The 24278-nt window shown below is 48.1% G+C and overlaps 1 protein-coding gene across 1 annotated transcript in view; it reads left to right on the top strand.

Moving 5' to 3' along the window:
* Positions 1 to 923: 923 nt before the first annotated feature.
* LOC135397053 (complement factor B-like) overlaps positions 924 to 24278 on the top strand; it is a 62529-nt gene continuing 39174 nt past the window's right edge. Inside the window, exons 1-6 of the mRNA XM_064628383.1 lie at positions 924 to 1000; positions 1098 to 1151; positions 6988 to 7209; positions 11163 to 11384; positions 11458 to 11628; positions 15896 to 15949. Of these exons, the coding sequence (XP_064484453.1) occupies positions 991 to 1000; positions 1098 to 1151; positions 6988 to 7209; positions 11163 to 11384; positions 11458 to 11628; positions 15896 to 15949 (733 nt within the window). The 5' untranslated portion in view covers positions 924 to 990. The remainder of the gene's footprint in view (positions 1001 to 1097; positions 1152 to 6987; positions 7210 to 11162; positions 11385 to 11457; positions 11629 to 15895; positions 15950 to 24278) is intronic.

Genomic DNA, 24278 nt, shown 5'->3' with positions numbered 1-24278 from the left:
TACATTCCCTCCACGAAAGTCTGCAACTACAACATCACTAATTACCTAAAATTCATTATGGAACTTTTTATTAGCGCAAAATCCAGATAGCAGAACGTGAGTTATTCCTCGTTGAAACCCATTCCACGTTTTAAAAACCCTTACACGCGCATGTGTGTTGAAATATCCATCGCTGAATCGCTATGCAAATCAGCCGAATAAAAAATTATGCACTGTCTGATCTCAGAAACGACGAGATATTCCCCTTATCTGGGTTGGAAAGCTGTCCATCTGGCCAACATATTAGCGCCTTCACCCATCAGCTCCATCGCTCAAAAGCACGTGGCCCTCTCACGAGGATTGCCGTTGCTCTTTCTGCGCTCGAAAAATTCGTATAGTTCTTGTTTCGGCTCATTTGCACAGCAAAATTCAGCTACTGATATTTCAACATACTAGCGCGCATAAGGGTTTTTAGACATGGAACGCCTTTCAATGAGGAATATCTCACGTTCTGTTATCTCACTTTCGCGCGAAATCCCCTAATTAAAGAGCTAATTAATGAATTTTGGGCACTTTCTTGGAAAGAATGTTCGCCTGCCCATATAACTCTACTGCAACAACGGCATCTATTTTGCTCTGCCAGTTTTTCTGTATAAAAATTCTGTAACGAATTTAAAAACGCCATGTAGATTCAGAGTATTTAATTTTAATACTGACAGGCAGTTCTCAGGGCGCTGTCTGGTGCAATTATTGCCAGCGACAGCAGTTGCCAGCAGCAGTTACGGGATGTTTGTCATGCCTCTATCTGATTCGGAGTGACCTTGTTGAATGTCGCATGCATTTTCGGACAGCCACTTCTGTAATATGATGCGATAACCATGTGATGTGCAATGCGGGAGAAATACAACGCGAGCGCTAGCAAATATCGCGTAGTACCAGCGGTCAGTACCAACTGGACATTACTGGAGGAGCACCCTATACTACTGCGGTGTCTTGTATGAATCTAGCGCGATGAATCTAGGTAAGAACTACTTTCTCGGCTTAGGAAGCTTGCGTTGCAGTACTTTACGCGACTACGCATATTGCGACTGACATTCCTATGATTTCCTGCTTTATAGAGACAGCGGCTCTGGCGTGGTTAGTGCTGCTGACACTACAGAGGGACGCAGCATGTAAGTGACACACTCTTCCTTGTAAATTTTACGACGACGGAATAGCGGTCTGCGCTACAAAAATGCGAAATGAACTGCACAAACAACGGGACGAAGCGGGACGACAGCCATAAAACGAAAAAAGAAAGCACATAACCAGTAGCGTTGTTTCCTTCGGAATGTACGCCCATTCCTGCCTGTCGTCCGGTTTCGTCCCGTCGTTCTGTGCAGTTTATTCTAAACATATCTGTAACCGGTCTGGTGCAAAGATGCATTCACTCGCGTAATCCTCTCCACATCCTACATAAAGTTCATAAATAATATACAACTCTATAAAGTAATAACTAAGTACCCAATGACTAGGTAATAAGTAATAACTCTATAGAGTTCATAACTTTAAGAAAGTTGTGGACACTGAATGGACATTTCATTCCCCCGTGCTGTTGACCAAGAATTCGCATGAACCATTAACACGTCATCCCTAACCCTTTAAATACAATACCAATGCTGAGGACGTTGTCCAGAAGAAGAACAGTCTGTCTCCAAAATATCCGCGGTTCCCGTCCTGAGGCGCTTCCCTTATAGGTACAGTCAGAGCCGTAGCAACGGGGCTGCGAGAGGGAAAGCCGCCCAGGGCGCCCTCGCGGGGAAGGGCTCCGAACGGCAGGCCCTTGCAGGTTGGTTGGATAGGACGAAGCGGGAACGAAGAAAATATTAATTTACGAATCTCGGCAGTGCAAATAAGGGTTGTCATTTCCTTGCTTACAGTGCTTCTGACGGCATATTAAAGGGAGTCTGGCCATTGGGAGGAGTCACAAAAAGAAGCTGGACCTGTCAATCACAGTTTCGCTCCTCTGATTGGGTTGCTTTTTACCAAGGAAGTCGCCATGACACCTTACTGCCACCCAAAATGGCGACGAAAACAAATAGTGGTGAAGCGGGGATTTAGTGACAAAAAGTTTGACAGACAGCTCTGATTTTACGCTGCAAATGTACATGCTCACATACGTTTCTCGGAAATCGGTTTGAGCTTACGCTCATCCATCGATATCTAACCGAAAGTAATACGATTTATCGCCGATGATAGGCCTAGTGAACACGGCGTTCGCGGCGATCACAGCGAAATCATAACAAAAACGGGACTGTGCTCTGCAATCTTATATTTATTTGATGGATTTCATGGATATAAACATTCTTGCCTTTTATATTCCAACTATTCGCGTAAATTTCTTTGAAAATCATACCGATGACAGAACGTGTCCCAGCAGGTAGTTCTGCCGGCAATAGTGCAACGACGGAAGCAGACGACAACTACTGACGTGCCTTGCGCTCCCTAGGTGGCTTTCATCAAACTTGCACAAAAAATGCACTAGTTCTGCAGATTGCGAGCAGTATCCATTTCAATCCCATACAACCCACTTGCCACGTAAAATGGCGCTGCCCATGTTGGATACGGGGAGAAATAGTGAGGATAGGTTGATTGATAGCGCCTCATATTTCAAGATTCCATTGGTCGGAAAGCTGAAAAAGTGGGTGGAGCTTCAGGTATAGGCATGACCCATTAATGGCCAGACTTCCTTTTAATATACGGCTCTGATCAGCGTGAAATCCAGTCGCCGCCTCGTGGCGCCGCCTGTCGTGCGACGTCACATGACGCGCTTCAAAACAGGCTCCTCCCAATGGCCAAACTATCCTAGTAACAGGGGGGTCGGACTCGCTCAAAAGAGTCATGGAAGGGGTTGGCTTCCGTTGGCTGCTTCATTCCGCTAAATTTGACGCGCTCCTTTTCCAAAATTCATCACTTGCTATCTAAATTCCGCGTACTATGTGCGTATCTCATATGAACGCGTTAAGCAAATAAGCAGTGCATATTTTCCGACTACATCACTTGCTTGTGTGCTGCCGTTCGTTCACCACTTTATTATCACGAAACTCGACAGACCAGAGCATGGAATGGCGGGTGGTTTCGTTTTTGCCATTTCCGGTTTTCGTTGGTTTGCAGAGCAGCATGAAAATGGCGGTTTACTGTGTGTATTCATCTTTGGAATTCTGTTGCCTTCGGAAATACATGACTATATTTGTTACGATGGGTAACGATTTATTGATTTCGCTCGCAAAGCATACAAACGCCACTTCAACACGTCATAGGCGGTAAACATCTTCATCCGTGTCGGTGGAAAGCAAATGGTTGGCGGTGTCGCAGGTAATCTCATAGACACGATATGATTCACGTTTGATATGGCAACGTTTACCTTGTGATTCCGATAGCACTACTCAATTCTGCACGTATCCCGAAGATTCGTGCGTTCTCAACGCAATTACACGGCTGGCCTGGCCGCCTCGCTTCCAACGGTGGACGCCGTTGCCTCCATCAGCTCGTTCCCCAGTTTGTCATCCCACGTGACTGCACAGTGCTGGCAACAAACGGAGCAACTCCGCTGTAGTTAGGGAGCTGAAATTCGTCCACTAACACTGTCCATGACCAACGGATGGCTGCGCCCGGGCGGTCACGCTCGGGGATAGGAGAATCCCATTGACGTTCCATTGATGCCAAGTACGTTCTCTAGAGTCTTCCTATATTAATACCCCTGTCACACGGGCATTTTCGATCCTGCTCGGCCGAACCTGCTTGAACCCAATGCAGATCGGATGGTGCTACACGGCCGCTTCCAAGCAGGATCGAACTTTGATCCTGCTTGACTCAAGACAGTTCCCATAACAGGATTGAGAATTTCAAGACGGCTCGACGGCCGCCATTTGCATCCTCGACCCCGGTGAACTGTCATAACTTAAGACGGACATGCGCGCAAATGATGCTTACATCGGTATACGATAAATTACCAGTAATATCGCTGTTATACAGGAAACGCGAAATTAATGAGTCCCGTTTATTCATTTGCACAAGTCAACCATTCAATGCGCATTGAAAGTGGCCGCGTGCAGCGTCAAAACTCGAGCGTGCTCGGGAAGTTCGATGCAGATCGGATTCGAGAAGGATCGAAATGCCCGTGTGACAGGGGCATAACTCTATGCCTAGTAAACTGCTCTGTAGAGGACGATAGTCTTCCTCTACATGAGCCCCGCCCGACGATGATGGTATGCCAGGGAGAGGCGGTGATGGTGCCCTATCTCCATGGCCGCCCCGGTGGAACTGAGGCAGGTGCTCCAGGCGAGTGGCCATCTTCGTCATTGTCCACGGCCCGCTACAGTGCTCCCCGCCCCCCCCCCCAGACGCGGAGCGGCGAGAAAGAAGAACGGTGAACTACGTCTACACCGGAGGGGAGAGAGCAAGAGCGCCCGTGGATGACGTGCACTACTGGACGTATTCGTGGTACGGCACAATACCCGGTGCGAGAAGCTCTCGATGAGCGGGACAGATGAGGGAAGAATCGTTGGGCGTCAGAGTCGTGGCCTGGGGTGCCGCAACCGGCGCGGGAGCGAGAGCTCGTAGGGTCCCAGGAAGTGAGGCTGCGTGCCCGTGAGGACTGCCGAGAAAACTGCCGAGACGCCGGCTATTGCGTGCCGTGGCGTCGGCGGCAGCGACTGCCGAAACCGGCAGGCGAGCACTTTGCTCTGATGTCGCGGCTGGCTACGAATGAGCGTCGAGATGCACAAAGGAAGCGGCGGGCCGTGAGTGTGCCGGGGTCCGTGCACAGTGCAGGGCGGTCCCTGGAAGCCGCCATGCGATAGTCGGTTAGAGGATGGCATGACCAGTGAGCGGTTGGATCGTTGCATGGTCGTCCGAATCGGTACCGTGGAGGTGGGGGGTACGTGAGTGGTCGGCGAGTCAGTCGACAGGAGAAGGGCAGTCGTGGCGAGGATCATTTGCACGCCGGAGGGTAACCGTTGTAGGAATAATTCCTTAAGGAGAGCACGGTCGAACGTAGAGGCTCGCTCGCCAAGAAGATTCTGCATGTCACGCAGCAGCGGGCTAGGGCGCCTGTCTCCCAACTCTTCTGTAGTAAGCAGCTGCTGCAGTCTTTGGCGCTCTGACGCGGTTGTGCGGTCAAGAATGGCCTTCCTGACAGTATCGTACGGGTTGCTCGGCGGCGGAGCGGAAAGCACGTCGATTATCTGGGACGCGATGTCGTGAGGCAGAACGCTGACGACGTGGCGGAACTGAGTCAGCTGGTTGCCAGGGCGAACTGGCACTCCACCTGGAGGAACCAGACCGATGGGTTCTTAGGCCAGAAGGCCGGGAGACGATGGGCGTAGTGTTGGACGGTTCCGGCTTGTGGGGCCCTGGTGGTTGCATGCGGGTTGAAGGCGGACGCTGTGGGGGAAGACGTAGGCTGGTCCATACTCGGAATGTTAGGGTCACCAATGTAGAGGAGGTGGTGTCCCTCTACATGAGTCCCGACCGGCGATGATGGTATGTCACGCGGAGAGGCGATGACGGTGGCCTATCTCCATGGCCGCGCCGGTGGAACTGAGGCAGGTGCTCCAGGCGCGTGGCCATCTTCGTCAGCTCTGACCTGGATCCTCAATGTCAAGTGTGGACGGCGTAGTATCCATTGGCGTTCATAACGTTAGTCTGAGTTCAGCTACGTCGTCGTCAAAATTTTCACGCTAGACAAGGTTCTACCTTGTTACGTTGTCGGGTTCATCAAGCTTATCACGATCTCCTAGTGTCACTGCAGGTTTTCCCGTCCATCTTAGTCCAAGTGCCATCTGAATTAGTCCAGGTGCCATCTGAAATAATCCGACCGCCATTCACTGAAAAAATCGAGATGCTATTTAATTTAATCCGGGTGCCGTCCGAATTAATCCATGGTGTTTTTAAGCGATATAACCGTGTACTCACACGAGGGTCATTCCTGCAGAATATTCTACAGACATGTAGTGGAAGGAAAAGTAAAAAGCTGCTGACAGGCCTTAAATTCTGCTGCGTCTTATGCTGAACATTCGCACGGCGCCGAGATATCGAGAGTTAACGCGGAAGCATACCAGACGACATCATTGGTCATGTCGTCTGCTACGGAGTATCTTCTGACTGAGCTGCAGGATATTCCACACGGTTAGAAGAGCACGAAAAGGCATGGCTCCCATAGCAGACGACATCAGCACTGGTACTGTCGTCTGCTACATAATATCTTCTGACTGAACTGCTGGATATTTCGCGCAGTTAGAATAGCGCGAAAAGGAATGGCTCATATAGCAAACGACACCACTGGTGCTGTCGTCTGCTACAGAATGTCTTCTCACTGAGCTGCAGGATATTCCACGCGGTCAGAAGAGCACGAGATGCATGACTCACATAGCAGACGACAACATTGGTACTGTCGTCTGCTACGGAATATCTTGTGATTAAGCTGCGGGATGTGCGGGATGTCTTTCCGCGCTCTTCAAACAGCAGGGAATATCCTAAAGCAGAGTCACCAGATATTGCTTCGCAGACGACGGGAACACTGGTGTCGTCTGCTTTGAGCCTCATGCCTTTTCGCGTTCTGCGTACCGCGCGGACTAGTAGTGATAGTGGACTGTAATCATGGTTATCGAATTAACGGAATTACCGATTACCTGGAATGTAAGGACGATGGCACTTGGAGTGACCCCGTACCTTCGTGTGTTGGTAAGTCAATAGGAGTTGCTTGTCACGTACACATACAGCACCGCAGATGCACTCCGTTGAAATCAAAGTTGTGCTTGTACCATGGACTAGTAATTCACTGCTTATCAGCTCGTACACTCTTCTCTCTGACAAACTGAAGCGTTGAAAGTGTCGATTCATGCCGCTGAAAGTAATATGCCCGAGAGCTGCGAGAGAGCATGTGTTTCAAAAGCAGGTACTTGAGCGCTACATTTACCTGTAAAAGTGCTGGCTCACTTTGCTTACAATTTATGAATCTTGGCGCAGACAAAAATATCTGCCACCTGCCACAAGAGCCGGGTTATTGCCGGGGATTCCTACTCCAACTCCGCGAACGCTGGTACTTCCACGCAGAAGACGGAAGGTGTAGGCGCTTCTATCATGGAGACTGTGGTGGCAACGAAAACAATTTTGGCTCTCAAATCGAATGTGAGCAACGATGTGGTCATCCAGATTCCACAAAGCAGCCTGAAGAAGAATTCAGGACAGGTAAACCTATTGTCACACATTGTCACCTATTGAATACACAGTACTAAAACATACCTACTTAGAAGTGCTTTTGCTACGTAGAGTTCTGCTTCATGCCGAGTGAAGCGGGACCGTGCCTGAACACAGTAACCCGATGGTTCTACGATAAGTCTGACGGAGTGCGTCGAGTGTTCCATTATGGTGGATGCCTCGGAAACGGAAACCGTGTCGTATGCCCGCGATGCCTCTACTCTGCGCTGACCTCACCTCCGAGCTGATTTTGCTATACTAGCCTCCTTTGTGTACGACACTGCCAAACAGAATCATCCCACCATGAGCTGGAGATGACTGAGAAGTGTGCTTTTTAATTAATGAAAATATGATGATATATAAGAATAAGACAAATAATGAAAAAAATAATGGAGATCTGTGCACGCTACCAAGAGTCAAGGGACAGTGTTCAGGTCACTTTACACAGTGGTTCTACGACATGGAGACAGACGAATGTCACGAATTTGACTACAGTGGTTGTCAGGGCAACGCAAACCGTTTCAATGAGAAGATTGGCTGTGAAGCCCAGTGCCGCAAGGCTGCACGACCCATCAGCGTAGTTACACATTTGGGTACGACTGTCATATATCAACCCTTTTTGTGTCCACATGTTTTGTTTGGCTTGGACAGATGTGTTTGTAGTAAGCTGTTCTTTTAATTGCAGTGTTATCTGCCTCTGCTGTTTACATAAATTACAAAATTATATTTCACTAAAGCAATAGCTTTGGCTTTACAGATATTACAGCCTGAAGTTTTATGGTTTCAACCCCCTTCTTCCCTCAATTTGCACCCTGAATTGAAGGTTGCCTCTTTAGGTTGGCACCCGGTTTTTACCCCGCAAATTGCCCTAAGTGCAAACTCAGTTGTTTGCAGCAAATGCAGTTACATCTTCGTCTGTACCAAATCAGTACAGTTAGTATGAGTATGAGTTTGAGGTTGGGTACGAATTGAGAGCACATGTTTATTTACCCGATTATATATTGTTTATTACCCGAGCACTTTGCTCTGATGTCGCGGCCGGCTACGAATGAGCGTCGAGGTGCACAAAGGAAGCGGCGGGCCGCGAGTGTGCCGGGGTCCGTGCACAGTGCAGGGCGGTCCCTGGAAGCCGCCATGCGATAGTCGGTTAGAGGATGGCATGATCTGTGAGCGGTCGGATCGTTGCATGGTCGTCCTAATCGGTACCGTGGAGGGGGGGTTACGTGAGCGGTCGGCGAGTCAGTCGACAGGAGAAGGGCAGTCGTGGCGTGGATCATTTGCACGCCGGAGGGTAACCCTTGTAGGAATAATTCCTTAAGGAGAGCAGGGTCGAACGTAGAGGCTCGCTCGCCAAGAAGATTCTGCATGTCACGCAGCAGCGGGCTGGGGCGCCTGTCTCCCAACACTTCTGCAGTAAGCAGCTGCTGCAGTCTTTGGCGCTCTGACGCGGTTGTACGGTCAAGAATGGCCTTCCTGACAGTATCGTAAGGCTTGCTCGGCGGCGGAGCGGAAAACACGTCGATTATATGGGACGCGATGTCGTGAGGCAGAACGCTGACGACGTGGAGGAACTGAGTCAGCTGGTTGGTGATGCGTGCCAGAGCAAACTGGCACTCCACCTGGAGGAACCAGACAGATGGGTTCTTAGGCCAGAAGGCAGGGAGACGAAGGGCGTAGTGTTGGATGGTTCCGGCTTGTGGGGCCCCGGTGGTTGCATGCGGGTTGAAGGCGGACGTTGTGGGGGAAGACGTAGGCTGGCCCATACTCGGAATGTTAGGGTCACCAATGTAGAGGAGGTGGTGTCCCTCTACATGAGTCCCGACCGGCGATGATGGTATGCCACGCCCTAGTAGCACAAAACGTCGCAAAAACGTCTTTATTTTGTTAAATTAGGATAGAAGGCGATCAGGACGTCAACGCGACGTCTAGAAGCCGTAATTTATAGTACGCTTATAAGACGTACCGATTTTCCGTTTATAATACGTCTCCGTCATCTCTGTTGAAAACGTATCCTACAGGAAGACCTCCTGTAAACGTCTTCCGTTCACGTTTGCAAAGCGTACCGACTTTCCATTTATAACACGTCTTCGCCATCTCCGTTGAAGAGGTATCTCAAAGGATGACGATTCGTCTGCACTGAGTAAGTTTACTTTCGATGGGCATACTGACTGTCTCAAACCAAAAGCAGTAACAAACAAAGACGTTGTATTGATGGTTAGTTACTACTCCCAGCACTTCCCCACGTCAGTGTTATTTGTGTGCATAATTGAAGTAAAATTAGACACCTCACCCTCAGCTTTGACTCAGAGGCGAGCAGGACTATCGAGTTCGCGGGAGTTTCTAAGACAAGCAATGTATAGTGTCTGTTTTCCTTTTCCAATGGAATAGACCACCACCAAGTTTTCACTTGTCCCATCCTACAGTTGGCCATACGACCACCTCCATGCTCTGGTCTCCCTACGCTACCGCGACAGAGGGGGTAAAAAGGGAGCTTGCTCTTGTTAGGGTGAGCATAACACGGTCTGACTTGGTGGACTGTGTCTTCAGGACGTCCAGAAACACGTTTTCAAAACTCGGGAAAGTGTCAACTTATCCGGAGATAGAAGACGTTATGTAGATCAGATTGAAGACGTCTCCTAGATGAAAATGTGGTTGTGGCAAGACCTTTCCTCGACGTTAACAAAACGTTTTGTGCTACTAGGGAGAGGCGATGACGGTGGCCTATCTCCATGGCCGCGCCGGTGGAACTGAGGCAGGTGCTCCAGGCGCGTGGTCATCTTCGTTAGCTCTGACCTGAATCCTCAATGTCAAGTGTGAACGGCGTGGTATCCATTGGCGTTCATAACGTTAGTCTGAGTTCAGCTACGTCGTCGTCAAAATTGTCACGCTAGACAAGGTTCTACCTTGTTACGTTGTCGGGTTGATCAAACTTATCACGATCTCCTAGTGTCACTGCAGGTTTTCGCGTCCATCTTAGTCCAAGTGCCATCTGAATTAGTCCAGATGCCATCTGAAATAATCCGACCGCCATTCACCTGAAAAGTCGAGATGCTATTTAATTTAATCCATGGTGTTTTTATGCGATATAACCGTGTACTCACACGAGGGTCATTCCTGAAGAATATTCTACAGACAAGTAGTGGAAGGAAAAATAAAAAGCTGCTGACAGGACTTAAATTCTGCTGCGTCTTATGCTGAACATTCGCACGGCGCCGAGATATCGAGAGTTAAAGCGGAAGCATACCAGACGACACCATTGGTCATGTCGTCTGCTACGGAGTATCTTCTGACTGAGCTGCAGGATATTCCACACGGTTAGAAGAGCACGAAAAGGCATGACTCCCATAGCAGACGACAACATTGGTACTGTCGTCTGCTACGGAATATCTTGTGATTAAGCTGCGGGATGTGCGGGATGTCTTTCCGCGCTCTTCAAACAGCAGAGAATATCCTAAAGCAGAGTCACCAGATATTGCTTCGCAGACGACGGGAACACTGGTGTCGTCTGCTTTGAGCCTCATGCCTTTTCGCGTTCTGCGTACCGCGCGGACTAGTAGTGATAGTGGACTGCAATCATGGTTATCGAATTAACGGAATTACCGATTACCTGGAATGTAAGGACGATGGCACTTGGAGTGACCCCGTACCTTCGCGTGTTGGTAAGTCAATAGGAGTTGCTGGTCACGTACACATACAGCACCGCAGATGCACTCCGTTGAAATCAAAGTTGTGCTTGTACCATGGACTAGTAATTTACTGCTTATCAGCTCGTACACTCTTCTCTCTGACAAACTGAAGCGTTGAAAGTGTCGATTCATGCCGCTGAAAGTAATATGCCCGAGAGCTGCGAGAGAGCATGTGTTTCAAAAGCAGGTACTTGAGCGCTACATTTACCTGTAAAAGTGCTGGCTCACTTTGCTTACAATTTATGAATCTTGGCGCAGACAAAAATATCTGCCACCTGCCACAAGAGCCGGGTTATTGCCGGGGATTCCGATTCCCACCCCGCGAACGCTGGTACTTCCACGCAGAAGACGGAAGGTGTAAGCGCTTCTATTATGGAGGCTGCCGTGGCAACGAAAACAATTTTGGCTCTCATATCGAATGTGAGCAACGATGTGGTCATCCAGATTCCACAGAGCAGGATGAAGAAGAATTCAGGATAGGTAAACCTATTGTCCCACATGGTGAATACACAGTACTAAAACATACCTACTTAGAAGTGCTTTTGCTATGCAGAGTTCTGCTTCATGCCCAGTGAAGCAGGACCGTGCCTGAACACAGTAACCCGATGGTTCTACGATAACTCTGGCGGAGTGTGTCGAGCGTTCCATTATGGTGGATGCCTCGGAAACGGAAACCGCTTCCGTACAAGGCAGGAGTGTGAAACTAAGTGCGGACGTGCGCAGGGTAAGACCAAAAGGCCTCGTATTTTACAATACTGTTGTGCTCCAATTTTGTAATACTGAACTGCCATACTCTCACACAGTGTGAGTGTTTTATGGGAGGGCAGCGGCGTGGAAACTAGATATTTCTTTCAGTAGAAGGATACACCGACAAGTGTGTTGCAAGCAGTTGCAAGCATCAACCTGAGTGAACCATTGGTAGGTATACCTGATGATGGCTCGCTCAAGTTTGGTACTGCTTGCAGCATACTTGTTTGTGACGCGCAACACACTTGTGGCGCAATGATTAATATCTGCGGCGTTACACACAAAGCAGCTATAGATAGATAGATGAACAGATAAAGCAGATAGATAAACTAAAACGACTCCTAAGGGAAGCCAGCACACAGTAGAGGCAATGCAGACGTTGCATGCAGACCAGTGGCGAATCCAGACCCTCACTTTGGGGGGCGGGGGTTTCTTTGCTGAAGCACATAACTGGGGAAGGGAAACGGGGAAAGCTATTGCTTAACCAAATAATTTCATTCAATTATATTTGGAGGTGATCGCCCAACTGCCCACACGCTCCCTGGATCCACCACTGAGGCAGGCGGCCTACTCTCACGATTGACGGCACTCTGTGACACACAGTACAGGAGGACCTGGCGCAACTTTGGAAGAAACAGCTAAAATCGTTTCCAATGAGAGGCCATGCAGTACTGTGCGTCATACAGTGCCAACCATCTGGAAAAGTATATTTTGGTGTCGTATGCCCGCGATGCCTCTACTCTGCGCTGACCTCACCTCCGAGCTGATTTTGCTATACTAGCCTCCTTTGTGTACGACACTGCGAAACAGAATCATCCCACCATGAGCTGGAGATGACTGAGAAGTGTGCTTTTTTTAATTAATGAAAATATGATGATATATAAGAATAAGACAAATAATGAAAAAAATAATGCAGATCTGTGCACGCTACCAAGAGTCAAGGGACAGTGTTCAGGTCACTTTACACAGTAGTTCTACGACATGGAGACAGACGAATGTCACGAATTTGACTACAGTGGTTGTCAGGGCAACGCAAACCGTTTCAATGAGAAGATTGGCTGTGAAGCCCAGTGCCGCAAGGCTGCACGACCCATCAGCGTAGTTACACATTTGGGTACGACTGTCATATATCAACCCTTTTTGTGTCCACATGTTTTGTTTGGCTTGGACAGGTGTGTTTGTAGTAAGCTGTTCTTTTAAGTGCAGTGTTATCTGCCTCTGCTGTTTACATAAATTACAAAATTATATTTAACTAAAGCAATAGCTTTGGCTTTACAGATATTACAGCCTGAAGTTTTATGGTTTCAACCCCCTTCTTCCCTCAATTTGCACCCTGAATTGAAGGTTGCCTCTTTAGGTTGGCACCCGGTTTTTACCCCGCAAATTGCCCTAAGTGCACACTCAGTTGTTTGGCAGCAAATGCAGTTACATCTTCGTCTGTACCAAATCAGTACAGTTAGTATGAGTATGAGTTTGAGGTTGGGTACGAATTGAGAGCACGTGTTTATTTACCCGATTATATATTGTTTATTACCCGAGCACTTTGCTCTGATGTCGCGGCCGGCTACGAATGAGCGTCGAGATGCACAAAGGAAGCGGCGGGCCGCGAGTGTGCCGGGGTCCGTGCACAGTGCAGGGCGGTCCCTGGAAGCCGCCAGCTTGAACGGACCCTTTCTTTCCCCCTTGGCTGTCGACCCACAATTCGCATGGACTTTTAACACGTCACACTTAACCCTTTAAATACCAAGCCATGATGAAGACAGTGCCCAGAAGAAGAACAGTCGCTGCTCGAAATATCGGCGGCTCTCGTCCTGTGGCAATTCCCTTTATACTTCCATAGCAGTTCGCTGGATTCGATTTCTACCTGTCTACAAAGATGTCCTACCTCCCAATACCACAGAAGACCATGTGTCATACCTCTCTTGCAAACACTTCTGCCCGTTCGACCGTGCCAAATGATTGGCGTGAACCTCTTCTACACCAGCAGCAAGAACTGACTATCTGGTAGGTGTTGATTACTTCTCCCAGTTCTTCTAGTTGTACAGACTCTACAGGACGACAACAGCAGACGTGACAGCTGCGTCGAATGTTCGCTCGTTTCGTCATTCCTGACACACTGTGGTCAGACAGTGGACCTCAATTCGCTTCTTCAGAATTTAACCAGTTCCTGTGGGACAACGACATTGTGCACGTAACCTCCAACCCTTACTTCCCGCAGAGCAATGAACAGCTCGAGCGGGTGGTAGAAACAACAAAAGCACCGCTGACGAAGATCCAGCATATACACGTCTTTCTTAAGGTTCATCGAGCCACTCCAGGGACCTGTGGCTACTCGCTGGCAAAACTGCTGATGGCGATCCGTCTCAAATGCAACGTTCCCGTAGCACCGAAGCCACGGTACCCAAATGGTCAGATTTCCGCAGGTAGCGGCGCAGATATAAGCGAGAACAAAGAGCTCAAGCTCCGTGCTACATTGCACGACACAGGATAGTACAGTTCACGGAAAACACGTACATACCCATCTTAGCAGGCGTTACCACTCACGCCACGAGAGTGCCGCAAGCCCAGGTCATATATAGTACGCACTGGGGCTGATCTCCAGAGGCAGACATGACAGCACCTGCAAGAAGTTTTTCCAGAATCACAAACGACGTCTCAAGACACTCTAGCATCAACGGCCCCCCTGTATAGTGCATTGCTCCTCGGTGGTGCAAACTCTGTCGAGGCCAATAGTAAGGAAGCCCGAACGTTTCAGCTTCGAGGACTGTAAATAAATGCATATACTGAAAGGGGAAGGTGTGGCAAGAAGACGAAGATGAAGCCTCGCAACGTACCCGAGGCGCCAGGCTCTCGTTAGTGTGACTATGGTGAGCAAGAAGGAAGAAGAAGGAAGAAGACTTCCAGCTCACCATAGTATGGTGAGCTAGAAGGACCTTCTAGCTCACCATAACCATAGTATGACATTAAACTGTCCTCTTCTTCTACACAGTGGTCGTCTCTTACTTCCTTCCGCCTGATTTACCACTCGCTCGACAACGCCAAGTAGTAGAGAGAAGAGAAAAAAATATATGTTACTAAAGTGTGCCTCTGATAAGATACACCGTCATTTCGTTCTTCTTTTTTGTCGTGTATTTCTGTGGCCAGGCGTACATTCCCTCGACGAAAGTCTGCAACTACAACATCACTAATTACCTAAAATTCATTATGGAACTTTTTATCAGCGCAAAATCCAGATAGCAGAACGTGAGTTATTCCTCGTTGAAACCCATTCCACGTTTTAAAAACCCTTACACGCGCATGTGTGTTGAAATATCCATCGCTGAATCGCTATGCAAATGAGCCGAATAAAAAATTATGCACTGTCTGATCTCAGAAACGACGAGATCTTCCCCTTATCTGGGTTGGAAAGCTGTCCATCTGGCCAACATATTAGCGCCTTCACCCATCAGCTCCATCGCTCAAAAGCACGTGGCCCTCTCACGAGGATTGCCGTTGCTCTTTCTGCGCTCGAAAAATTCGTATAGTTCTTGTTTCGGCTCATTTGCACAGCAAAATTCAGCTACTGATATTTCAACATACTAGCGCGCATAAGGGTTTTTAGACATGGAACGCCTTTCAATGAGGAATATCTCACGTTCTGTTATCTCACTTTCGCGCGAAATCCCCTAATTAAAGAGCTAATTAATGAATTTTGGGCACTTTCTTGGAAAGAATGTTCGCCTGCCCATATAACTCAACTGCAACAACGGCATCTATTTTGCTCTGCCAGTTTTTCTGTATAAAAATTCTGTAACGAATTTAAAAACGCCATGTAGATTCAGATTATTTAATTTTAATACTGGCAGGCAGTTCTCAGGGCGCTGTCTGGTGCAATTATTGCCAGCGACAGCAGTTGCCAGCAGCAGTTACGGGATGTTTGTCATGCCTCTATCTGATTCGGAGTGACGTTGTTGAATGTCGCGTGCATTTTCGGACAGCCACTTCTGTAATATGATGCGATAACCATGTGATGTGCAATGCGGGAGAAATACAACGCGAGCGCTAGCAAATATCGCGTAGTACCAGCGGTCAGTACCAACTGGACATTACTGGAGGAGCACCCTATACTACTGCGGTGTCTTGTATGAATCTAGCGCGATGAATCTAGGTAAGAACTACTTTCTCGGCTTAGGAAGCTTGCGTTGCAGTACTTTACGCGACTACGCATATTGCGACTGACATTCCTATGATTTCCTGCTTTATAGAGACAGTGGCTCTGGCGTGGTTAGTGCTGCTGACACTACAGAGGGACGCAGCATGTAAGTGACACACTCTTCCTTGTAAATTTTACGACGACGGAATAGCGGTCTGCGCTACAAAAATGCGAAATGAACTGCACAAACAACGGGACGAAGCGGGACGACAGCCATAAAACGAAAAAAGAAAGCACATAACCAGTAGCGTTGTTTCCTTCGGAATGTACGCCCATTCCTGCCTGTCGTCCGGTTTCGTCCCGTCGTTCTGTGCAGTTTATTCTAAACATATCTGTAACCGGTCTGGTGCAAAGATGCATTCACTCGCGTAATCCTCTCCACATCCTACATAAAGTTCATAAATAATATACAACTCTATAAAGTAATAACTAAGTACCTAATGACTAGGTAATAAGTAATAACTCTATAGAGTTCATAACTTTAAGAAAGTTGTGGACACTGAATGGACATTTCATTCCCCCGTGCTGTTGACCAAGAATTCGCATGAACCATTAACACGTCATCCCTAACCCTTTAAATACAATACCAATGCTGAGGACGTTGTCCAGAAGAAGAACAGTCTGTCTCCAAAATATCCGCGGTTCCCGTCCTGAGGCGCTTCCCTTATAGGTACAGTCAGAGCCGTAGCAACGGGGCTGCGAGAGGGAAAGCCGCCCAGGGCGCCCTCGCGGGGAAGGGCTCCGAACGGCAGGCCCTTGCAGGTTGGTTGGATAGGACGAAGCGGGAACGAAGAAAATATTAATTTACGAATCTCGGCAGTGCAAATAAGGGTTGTCATTTCCTTGCTTACAGTGCTTCTGACGGCATATTAAAGGGAGTCTGGCCATTGGGAGGAGTCACAAAAAGAAGCTGGACCTGTCAATCACAGTTTCGCTCCTCTGATTGGGTTGCTTTTTACCAAGGAAGTCGCCATGACACCTTACTGCCACCCAAAATGGCGACGAAAACAAATAGTGGTGAAGCGGGGATTTAGTGACAAAAAGTTTGACAGACAGCTCTGATTTTACGCTGCAAATGTACATGCTCACATACGTTTCTCGGAAATCGGTTTGAGCTTACGCTCATCCATCGATATCTAACCGAAAGTAATACGATTTATCGCCGATGATAGGCCTAGTGAACACGGCGTTCGCGGCGATCACAGCGAAATCATAACAAAAACGGGACTGTGCTCTGCAATCTTATATTTATTTGATGGATTTCATGGATATAAACATTCTTGCCTTTTATATTCCAACTATTCGCGTAAATTTCTTTGAAAATCATACCGATGACAGAACGTGTCCCAGCAGGTAGTTCTGCCGGCAATAGTGCAACGACGGAAGCAGACGACAACTACTGACGTGCCTTGCGCTCCCTAGGTGGCTTTCATCAAACTTGCACAAAAAATGCACTAGTTCTGCAGATTGCGAGCAGTATCCATTTCAATCCCATACAACCCACTTGCCACGTAAAATGGCGCTGCCCATGTTGGATACGGGGAGAAATAGTGAGGATAGGTTGATTGATAGCGCCTCATATTTCAAGATTCCATTGGTCGGAAAGCTGAAAAAGTGGGTGGAGCTTCAGGTATAGGCATGACCCATTAATGGCCAGACTTCCTTTTAATATACGGCTCTGATCAGCGTGAAATCCAGTCGCCGCCTCGTGGCGCCGCCTGTCGTGCGACGTCACATGACGCGCTTCAAAACAGGCTCCTCCCAATGGCCAAACTATCCTAGTAACAGGGGGGTCGGACTCGCTCAAAAGAGTCATGGAAGGGGTTGGCTTCCGTTGGCTGCTTCATTCCGCTAAATTTGACGCGCTCCTTTTCCAAAATTCATCACTTGCTATCTAAATTCCGCGTACTATGTGCGTATCTCATATGAACGCGTTAAGCAAATAAGCAGTGCATATTTTCCGACTACATCACTTGCTTGTGTGCTGCCGTTCGTTCACCACTTTATTATCACGAAACTCGACAGACCAGAGCATGGAATGGCGGGTGGTTTCGTTTTTGCCATTTCCGGTTTTCGTTGGTTTGCAGAGCAGCATGAAAATGGCGGTTTACTGTGTGTATTCATCTTTGGAATTCTGTTGCCTTCGGAAATACATGACTATATTTGTTACGATGGGTAACGATTTATTGATTTCGCTCGCAAAGCATACAAACGCCACTTCAACACGTCATAGGCGGTAAACATCTTCATCCGTGTCGGTGGAAAGCAAATGGTTGGCGGTGTCGCAGGTAATCTCATAGACACGATATGATTCACGTTTGATATGGCAACGTTTACCTTGTGATTCCGATAGCACTACTCAATTCTGCACGTATCCCGAAGATTCGTGCGTTCTCAACGCAATTACACGGCTGGCCTGGCCGCCTCGCTTCCAACGGTGGACGCCGTTGCCTCCATCAGCTCGTTCCCCAGTTTGTCATCCCACGTGACTGCACAGTGCTGGCAACAAACGGAGCAACTCCGCTGTAGTTAGGGAGCTGAAATTCGTCCACTAACACTGTCCATGACCAACGGATGGCTGCGCCCGGGCGGTCACGCTCGGGGATAGGAGAATCCCATTGACGTTCCATTGATGCCAAGTACGTTCTCTAGAGTCTTCCTATATTAATACCCCTGTCACACGGGCATTTTCGATCCTGCTCGGCCGAACCTGCTTGAACCCAATGCAGATCGGATGGTGCTACACGGCCGCTTCCAAGCAGGATCGAACTTTGATCCTGCTTGACTCAAGACAGTTCCCATAACAGGATTGAGAATTTCAAGACGGCTCGACGGCCGCCATTTGCATCCTCGACCCCGGTGAACTGTCATAACTTAAGACGGACATGCGCGCAAATGATGCTTACATCGGTATACGATAAATTACCAGTAATATCGCTGTTATATAGGAAACGCGAAATTAATGAGTCCCGTTTATTCATTTGCACAAGTCAACCATTCAATGCGCATTGAAAGTGGCCGCGTGCAGCGTCAAAACTCGAGCGTGCTCGGGAAGTTCGATGCAGATCGGATTCGAGAAGGATCGAAATGCCCGTGTGACAGGGGCATAACTCTATGCCTAGTAAACTGCTCTGTAGAGGACGATAGTCTTCCTCTACATGAGCCCCGCCCGACGATGATGGTATGCCAGGGAGAGGCGGTGATGGTGCCCTATCTCCATGGCCGCCCCGGTGGAACTGAGGCAGGTGCTCCAGGCGAGTGGCCATCTTCGTCATTGTCCACGGCCCGCTACAGTGCTCCCCGCCCCCCCCCCCCCAGACGCGGAGCGGCGAGAAAGAAGAACGGTGAACTACGTCTACACCGGAGGGGAGAGAGCAAGAGCGCCCGTGGATGACGTGCACTACTGGACGTATCGTGGTACGGCACAATACCCGGTGCGAGAAGCTCTCGATGAGCGGGACAGATGGGGGAAGAATCGTTGGGCGTCAGAGTCGTGGCCTGGGGTGCCGCAACCGGCGCGGGAGCGAGAGCTCGTAGGGTCCCAGGAAGTGAGGCTGCGTGCCCGTGAGGACTGCCGAGAAAACTGCCGAGACGCCGGCTATTGCGTGCCGTGGCGTCGGCGGCAGCGACTGCCGAAACCGGCAGGCGAGCACTTTGCTCTGATGTCGCGGCTGGCTACGAATGAGCGTCGAGATGCACAAAGGAAGCGGCGGGCCGTGAGTGTGTCGGGGTCCGTGCACAGTGCAGGGCGGTCCCTGGAAGCCGCCATGCGATAGTCGGTTAGAGGATGGCATGACCAGTGAGCGGTTGGATCGTTGCATGGTCGTCCGAATCGGTACCGTGGAGGTGGGGGGTACGTGAGTGGTCGGCGAGTCAGTCGACAGGAGAAGGGCAGTCGTGGCGAGGATCATTTGCACGCCGGAGGGTAACCGTTGTAGGAATAATTCCTTAAGGAGAGCACGGTCGAACGTAGAGGCTCGCTCGCCAAGAAGATTCTGCATGTCACGCAGCAGCGGGCTAGGGCGCCTGTCTCCCAACTCTTCTGTAGTAAGCAGCTGCTGCAGTCTTTGGCGCTCTGACGCGGTTGTGCGGTCAAGAATGGCCTTCCTGACAGTATCGTACGGGTTGCTCGGCGGCGGAGCGGAAAGCACGTCGATTATCTGGGACGCGATGTCGTGAGGCAGAACGCTGACGACGTGGCGGAACTGAGTCAGCTGGTTGCCAGGGCGAACTGGCACTCCACCTGGAGGAACCAGACCGATGGGTTCTTAGGCCAGAAGGCCGGGAGACGATGGGCGTAGTGTTGGACGGTTCCGGCTTGTGGGGCCCTGGTGGTTGCATGCGGGTTGAAGGCGGACGCTGTGGGGGAAGACGTAGGCTGGTCCATACTCGGAATGTTAGGGTCACCAATGTAGAGGAGGTGGTGTCCCTCTACATGAGTCCCGACCGGCGATGATGGTATGTCACGCGGAGAGGCGATGACGGTGGCCTATCTCCATGGCCGCGCCGGTGGAACTGAGGCAGGTGCTCCAGGCGCGTGGCCATCTTCGTCAGCTCTGACCTGGATCCTCAATGTCAAGTGTGGACGGCGTAGTATCCATTGGCGTTCATAACCTTAGTCTGAGTTCAGCTACGTCGTCGTCAAAATTTTCACGCTAGACAAGGTTCTACCTTGTTACGTTGTCGGGTTCATCAAGCTTATCACGATCTCCTAGTGTCACTGCAGGTTTTCCCGTCCATCTTAGTCCAAGTGCCATCTGAATTAGTCCAGGTGCCATCTGAAATAATCCGACCGCCATTCACCTGAAAAAATCGAGATGCTATTTAATTTAATCCGGGTGCCGTCCGAATTAATCCATGGTGTTTTTAAGCGATATAACCGTGTACTCACACGAGGGTCATTCCTGCAGAATATTCTACAGACATGTAGTGGAAGGAAAAGTAAAAAGCTGCTGACAGGCCTTAAATTCTGCTGCGTCTTATGCTGAACATTCGCACGGCGCCGAGATATCGAGAGTTAAAGCGGAAGCATACCAGACGACATCATTGGTCATGTCGTCTGCTACGGAGTATCTTCTGACTGAGCTGCAGGATATTCCACACGGTTAGAAGAGCACGAAAAGGCATGGCTCCCATAGCAGACGACATCAGCACTGGTACTGTCGTCTGCTACATAGTATCTTCTGACTGAACTGCTGGATATTTCGCGCAGCTAGAATAGCGCGAAAAGGAATGGCTCATACAGCAAACGACACCACTGGTGCTGTCGTCTGCTACAGAATGTCTTCTCACTGAGCTGCAGGATATTCCACGCGGTTAGAAGAGCACGAGATGCATGACTCACATAGCAGACGACAACATTGGTACTGTCGTCTGCTACGGAATATCTTGTGATTAAGCTGCGGGATGTGCGGGATGTCTTTCCGCGCTCTTCAAACAGCAGGGAATATCCTAAAGCAGAGTCACCAGATATTGCTTCGCAGACGACGGGAACCACTGATCTCTATCTATAAAGGCTGGATGGCGCATGGGAGAGGGGCTCGCGGGGGAGAGGCGTGCATTCGGGCCGCCATGTTGGGAGGCCCTAAAGCGCAGTGTGCGCCCATAGAAAACAATGGGAGGCAACGGAGATTGTGAGTATTTATAGCGCTGTAGGCGTTGATCGCTGCTTGTCATCACACAATTTTGTAAGGTGCCAGTATACTGATCTATCCTAACAGTGTTTCACAGGTGTCCTGCCGTTCGATTCTTAATTACGTTATGTTTTGCATTCCGAAACTAGACCGTCACAGCAGTGCAGCGCTGGGGATTGTACTACAGTGCGTTTCCCAGCCAATATTTCAACAAGAAACGATGTGAGGTTAACAACCACCATGTATGTAATATCCCGTGCTGCGTTCTGGACAAAAATTGTTCCATAAAGAACGGTCCGGGAAAGGATATACTCGCATGGCAGAAAGAGATCGTTCTGTAGAATCACAGCCGTTGTTTTAGCCGTGTATCGGTTTCGTATGATTTATATCAAGCACCGCCGCAGAAAGTGTCTTTTAGTGAACGACTGCGGTGCTTTGCCTCGCAAATATGGACACACCGAAGCAGCCCAAATACGTTGTGAGCGTGATTTAATTGCTTCACGCAATTAGAACACGCTCGTTAGGACAGTTAATCAGGTAGTGATGTAAGCTTAATCAATTAAGTTACTTAAAAGTGGTAACACCTCCTTGAGACACAAGATTTACCTCTTTTTGAAGTACAGCCCTTCTATGTTTGTTTGTTTCTTCCTTCATTTGTTCTGATTATTTGCAGGCGCGGTTGTGCCAAACTGAATGTCCTTCTCGAGTACTCACATGCTTTTGCTGAATACAACTGCAGCGTGAGCAAAGCTGCTTAGGAACGGGGGCCTGCTATCCAGTGCTGACTTTGTCATGCTTGTTATGTGGAGCACGTTCAAAAAAATGCAGCTGCACATCTGAAACTCCAATGAGTATCATCGTCATCTAAAAGAGAGCGTCGTAGCACCGTTGTGAGACCAGACACGCTTTCTGAATATCTTCTATGGCACCTTCCGCAGTTTGCACAATTTTGTTCAGCATCGAAGTCTCTCATAGGAACCACTTTGCATTAACTGTGACTCCCATCTTACATTTTGATGTGCAAGGGCCTTCTTGCACTACACACGTATGGTCTGCAACAGGATAATTGCAGCAGGACGATTTGGAGCTTGAAACAGTTGTAATTTTGTCATTTTGGCCCTCGTGTACCCCGTCTGTGAAACGTAAACAAAAAAAACCTAACACGATATGCTTTTATAAAGAAGGTCACTGATGGTGAGTAAAGAGAATATACAAGTTCAAGTTTATTCAACATTTTATATCATACATTATATTATTCAACATTTTATATCAAGTTTATACAACATCAAGTTTATTCAAGTTATTTCTTGCACTTATGCGTTTCAGGATACAATCAACGTGCAGGGAGGTCACAAAAGACTACATTTATTGTTTTATGACCTTGCTACAATGACAATATATATTTTAGGAATGACAATGGACAGGTACTCTCTCTAAATTTGTAGCACTCAATTTTAGGTTAGAATGAGCAATGAATAGCAACTTCCCTCCTGGTATTTTCTTATATACCAGGAATTTCGAATTTAATGTGATCAAATATGTGTTAATATAATAATATATATAAGAATATAATATGTGATAAATGAATGTGATCAACAGTAGATGTAAACAACACCAGTAGCCAGAGAAGTGCATTCTCAAGAAATAATTTTCTTCTTATAGCATATATGTGCATGCCTATTAACTGAAACAATTATCACAGTTCTCACGGTTTTAATTTCTGAGAGTGTACTGTAGAGACGGCTTAGATCTACAACAGTTAATACAAGGTATTAGATACTGTGAATACATTTAAAAATCCCATGTGACTCATACTTTCTGGAGGTGCTGTGGTAATCAAAGTTTGTGGGCATTACGCAGGTTCTGCACCCATTTCTTGAGTATGTTGAGGCAGCTGTGAAGTAACCTGCATTGATGATGATTATTCCAATTTTTATGGTGCATCGACAACAAAGAAAATAATACATCAGAACATTGGTTTGGGTGCAACCAGTTAAAAATGAATATGTTGTTTAATAAATGCATTGGACAAATGTTAAAACATCAGTTTAAAACATGGTTTACAATCCCTGTATCTTCTAAAAATTAAAAAGATGAAGAACTATTCTAAAAAGAATATGGGGAACTCATAAAAAGAATTATAATCTCTAATTATTATATTGCTGGGTGAAGGAGCCTAAAGTGTAAGGTGTGTTTCTGATGTGAACATGTAAGAAAATATGCAAAACTGAGAGAGGCTAACCACAGTGCGTGCACTGAGGTTGTTCCTTCCTGTAAAGTAGAAACCAGTGGATGAGGAACGTGATACTTACCTGTACACCCAGCCGTATCACACTACACAGATTATTCACTGGGTAGCCCTCATGACGAAACCTGTATTGAGAGACCACTTTTGCCTTAAAAACTGCTTCAAATAGCACGACACGCTACAAATTATTACTATCGTAACAAGCTGACGATACAGCTCAGACAAAGGCGTTATTCAAGTCGCGCCACACCACCGTTACGTAGGATTCTTTGTCACAAATCAAACCAAGGCACAAAACAATACCAATACATGAAAAAAGGTGACAATCGTGGTCTCATTATGACGTAATACCGAACTTGTGCGCGAAGGTAATTCAAAGAAATGAATGTGGCACTTGCTTCCGCAGAGAACACCGTGTACCATGCCAGCAATGCATGCAAAAAAGCGCTCGAGTGCTCGCACATATATTGATGACAACACTACCTGTGTAGTGTAACGTGTTCTTTCAAGCATATTATGCACTCAAACTGTATTTGCCGCCGGGTAAAATGCAA

This window comes from Ornithodoros turicata, chromosome 6, assembly GCF_037126465.1.
Source record: "Ornithodoros turicata isolate Travis chromosome 6, ASM3712646v1, whole genome shotgun sequence".
Classification (NCBI taxonomy): domain Eukaryota; kingdom Metazoa; phylum Arthropoda; class Arachnida; order Ixodida; family Argasidae; genus Ornithodoros; species Ornithodoros turicata.
The sequence above is the reverse complement of the archived record's forward strand: the minus strand, read 5'-3'. Positions and strand labels throughout refer to the sequence as shown.